This window comes from Arachis ipaensis, chromosome B1 (genome assembly GCF_059453495.1).
Source record: "Arachis ipaensis isolate K30076 ecotype BB chromosome B1, ASM5945349v1, whole genome shotgun sequence".
Taxonomy (NCBI): Eukaryota; Viridiplantae; Streptophyta; class Magnoliopsida; order Fabales; family Fabaceae; genus Arachis; species Arachis ipaensis.
This window is the reverse complement of record NC_142436.1, coordinates 59,138,496-59,142,640: the sequence shown is the minus strand read 5'-3', so window position 1 is coordinate 59,142,640 and position 4,145 is coordinate 59,138,496. Positions and strand designations below refer to the sequence as shown.

Here is a 4,145-nt window from a genome sequence, read left to right as displayed (position 1 = left end):
CCCTCCCTAGGGCATCAAGCATCATTAGACGACAAATTCATTTTCTCTGTAAGTATGAGCAACTAAACCTCTTGGTTAAGGTTAAGAGCTCTGTTTATTTCTATGGATTAGAACTATTACTCTTCTATTTTAATTTGTTTGATTCAATTCTAAGGATTGTTTTCATTATTAATCTTATGAACTGTGTGGAACGAGAGTATGACCCTTTTCTACATGAATTCTTGTGATTCTCGAGAGAGTTATCTCGCTTGAACTATATCTTTGAAACAAATTCCTCTTAAATCGCTAATTGCACGAACTAATTTGGATATGTGACATATAATCCTGTTAGTCTTGGGTAATTAGGGTTTTTGTGGTGCTAAACTAGTTTTCTGAACTTCACCCTCTAATCTGAGTTAAGTGACCATGAGAGTGGCGGTTGATGAGGGTTAGAGGAGGCTAAATCACTAAAAGATTAGGGTTTAGACATTTATGGTTTGCCATAGAATGAATCACTTATTGTTAAAATAGTTGGTAAGATATTTTAATCCGAAAAAGTAACATCTCTGAGACCTTAACTGTTTTCTCTTACTGTTTTCACACCAATTTCTTATTGCTTTCTTTACTTGCTTGTTTATTGCTTTATGCGAATTGCAACTCACCAAAAACCTTTTCGATTCGCCTGACTAAGTCCAACTAGACAACCATTGCTTACTCAGTCCAACAATCCTCGTGGGATCGACCCTCACTCACTTGAGGTATTACTTGCATGACTCGGTGCACTTGTTGGTTAAGCCGTGGGAAATTTGATTTTCTGCACCAAGTTTTTGGCGCCGTTGCCGGGGATTGTTTGTGATTGACAACTACCAGTTGTCTTGCTGCTTAGATTAGGTATTTTTATTAATTTTTTTATTTACCTTTCTTTTTAATTTTCGATTTCTATTTTATTTGTTTTTTCTTTATTTTCGAATTTTATCTTGTTTATTTTCTTTTAATTTCTGATTTTAAGTTTGGTGTCCCTTTAGTATTTTCTCTTTTACTTTTGAAACTTTGTGCATTTTTTATTTATTTTTCAAAATTTTTTAGGTTAATTGTTCATCTTTATTTTTGAAATTTTTTTGGTTAATTGCTTACTTTATTTTATTTTAATTCTTTTTACATAGGATATCTCACTGGGAGTTCTCTATACTCTGACATAGAGACTCCTACCTTTTCTTTGTTTCTTGTTTGTTTATGAGCAGGAACAGGGACAAGAAACCCCTTCTCGAGTTTGACTCTGAACCCGAAAGGACCTTGAGGTGGCGTTTGCAACAAACCAAAGCTTACAAAGCCGGAGAGGATATCAAGGAGACTTTTGAAAAGGAAGCTGAAGAGCGCACCATGACCGCTAATGGTGGAAACGTGAATGCTGGGGAGCAAGCAAGGAGAGTGCTTAGCTCATACACTGCACTCACTCCTAACTTCTATGGGCATAGTATAGCTGTACCTACCATTGGTGCAAATAATTTCGAGCTTAAGGCTCAACTGATCACTTTGGTGTAGCAAAATTGTCAGTACCATGGACTCCCGCAGGAGGATGCCAACAAATTCATCTCTAACTTCCTACAGATCTGTGACACTGTAAAGACGAATGGAGTGAATCCAGAGGTCTACAAGCTCATGCTCTTCCCTTTTGCTGTGAGCAAAGCAGTGGCTTGACTCATAGCCAAATGAAAGTTTGGACACGTGGGATAAGGTGGTCACTGGATTTCTAACCAATTTTTTTCCACCTCAGAAGCTGACCAAGCTTAGGGTGGATGTCCAAACCTTTAGACAGAAAGATGGAGAGTCTTTTTATGAAGATTGGGACAGATACAAGCTGATGATCAGGAGATGCCTTCCTGAAATGTTTTCTGAATGGACCAGGCTGCAGATATTTTATGATGGCCTCTCTGAGATGGCCAAAAGGTCATTAGATCAGTCTGCAAGTGGCTCTCTGTACATGAAGAAGATGCCTGAAGAGGCAAATGAGCTTATTGAGATGGTTACCAAGAACCAGTATCTTTACATTTTTGAGAGGAACCCTGTGAACACTGAGACTACATAGAAGAAAGAAGTCATGGAGGTTGACACACTGGACGCCATTTTGGCTCAAAACAAGCTCATGCCTAACATATTAGTTTGATCTCTCAACACTTGACCGGGATGCAGGTTTCAGCTGTCAATACTCAATATGCATCCTTTGACATGACTGGAAGCTACACTCAAGAGGACGCCTATGGCAATGCTCAACCCACCTTGGAGGAAGTGAATTACATAGAAAATTCCTTTAGAAATCATAACAATGACCCCTATTCGAATATCTTCAATCAGGGATGGAGGAATCACCCTAATTTTAGGTGGAGGGAGCAGCCACAGAAGCCTCAACAGAGCTTCAACAATAACCAGGGCAGATCTAATCAGAACAGGTTTAATAACCGACAATTCCAGCCCTCTCAGTAGCAGTAAGAGTCCCCTCAAAAACACAGCTTCTCTGACTTAACCACAATAATCTCTGAACTTTCTAAGACCACTCACAGCTTTATACAAGAGACTAGATCTTCAATTCAGAACTTGGAAATGCAAGTGGGTCAGTTGAGTAAGTGGGTGCCTCAGAGACCTAACACTCTTCCAAGCAACATAGAGGTGAATCCGAGGGAAGAGTGCAAGGCCCTCCTCATAGGCAAGGAGGCCAAGCTTGAAGAGAAGCCTACTACTGAGGATTTGAAGAAGAAAAAGGCTCAAGAGGAGATTGAAAGCACACTATTGCATGCCTCAGTGGTGGTGAAGGATCCTGAAGTACAACACCCTCTGAAACTGCAAGAAGAGACCAAGGATGAGAAGCTCACTCAATTCTTGAAAATCTTCAAAAAGTTACAAATCAATATTTCTTTTGCAGAGGTGTTGGAAAAGATGCCTCCCTATATGGCTTGTTTGAAAAGCGTACTCTCTGAGAAGAAGGCCTTGAAGGAAGATGAAACTGTGGTGCTGACCAAGAAATGCAGTGCATTAGTACAGAAAAAACTGCCCCAGAAGATACCAGATCTTGGGAGCTTCCTGATTCCCTGTATAATTGGGACCATTACATTTGAGAAGGCACTATGTGACCTTAGATCAAGCATAAATCTGATGCCTCTTTCTCTGATGAAGAATCTTGGGATCCTAGAGGTACAGTCCATAAGGATTTCACTAGAGATTGCAGACAAGTCCCTGAAGCGGGCATATGGATTGGTGGAGAATATACTAGTAATGGTTGAAGACCTTTACCTCCCTGCGGACTTTGTAATACTCGATACAGGAGAGGAGATAGATGATCCCATCATCCTAGGAAGGCCATTCCTAATAACTGGGAGAGCTCTAATCGATGCGGAGAGAGGAAACTTGGTTCTGAGGCAGTGGGAGGACTACATATTATTCAAGATTTTTAAACCTCCTCCACTCTCCTACAAAGGAGGCACTGGCATACAAAGTTCAGAGCTCAAGCCTTCTCACTTGGTGGAAAGCCATACAGTCCTCCCTGACATAAAACCTAAGTTTGGTGTTCGACATTTACCACCCACCAAAGATGGAGAAGGCCCCAAGAAGAAAGTACCCAAAGGTGGGAGGAATAAGAAAATTCCTATTGAGGACTTCTCACCTGGCATGAGAGTAGTCTTCACTCAGAGTCCAGTCATACCACACATTGTGAATAGAATCCTGTCTTTGAAGCATGTTGAGGTAATTTATGAGAGCACAGAGAAGAAGTTCACAATGAGGGGTGAAGATCTGAGACCCTATGATCCTCCTCCTTAGAGGAGTTGTCCGTCAAGCTAATGACGGTAAAGAAGTGCTCGTTACGAGGCAACCCAACCATGAGTATCCTTTAGCTTAATTCCATTTTGAATTCAGTTTTCCTTTAGTTTGAGTTTTTTTTTAGTTGATTTTATTTGTCATTGATTTTCATAGTTTTCCTAGCTTTTTTGACGTTTGTGATCATGTCTAGCACTTTGTAAGAACTAAAATAACCGCTTTAATAAAATAATAATTTAATTACCCAGAAAAGGTTCGAAAAGGTAGAAAGAAAGTAAGAAAGGAAGAAGAGAGAAGAAGAAAGGTAGAAAGAAAGAAGAAGAAAAGAAGAAAGAAGAAGAAAGGAGAAAGGAGAAAGG

At 39.9% G+C, this 4,145-nt stretch overlaps 1 protein-coding gene across 1 annotated transcript; it reads left to right on the top strand.

Moving 5' to 3' along the window:
• The first annotated feature begins 1,537 nt into the window (after positions 1-1,537).
• Positions 1,538-3,789, top strand: LOC148576719 (uncharacterized). Its single transcript, XM_088502774.1, has 4 exons — positions 1,538-1,599; positions 1,885-2,044; positions 2,170-2,426; positions 2,538-3,789. Exons 1-4 carry the CDS (start codon positions 1,538-1,540, stop codon positions 3,787-3,789), a joined length of 1,731 nt encoding a protein of 576 aa, XP_088358900.1.
• Positions 3,790-4,145: the final 356 nt, after the last annotated feature.

What these genes read in the sequence shown, in the direction of transcription:
- LOC148576719 (XM_088502774.1), top strand. Translation starts at nt 1,538, where the DNA reads ATGGACTCCCGCAGGAGGATGCCAACAAATTCATCTCTAACTTCCTAC. An exon ending in ACATTTTTGAGAGGAACCCT is followed by an intron (nt 2,045 to 2,169) that starts GTGAACACTGAG and finishes ACCGGGATGCAG; the next exon opens with GTTTCAGCTGTCAATACTCA. An exon ending in GGCAGATCTAATCAGAACAG is followed by an intron (nt 2,427 to 2,537) that starts GTTTAATAACCG and finishes GACCACTCACAG; the next exon opens with CTTTATACAAGAGACTAGAT.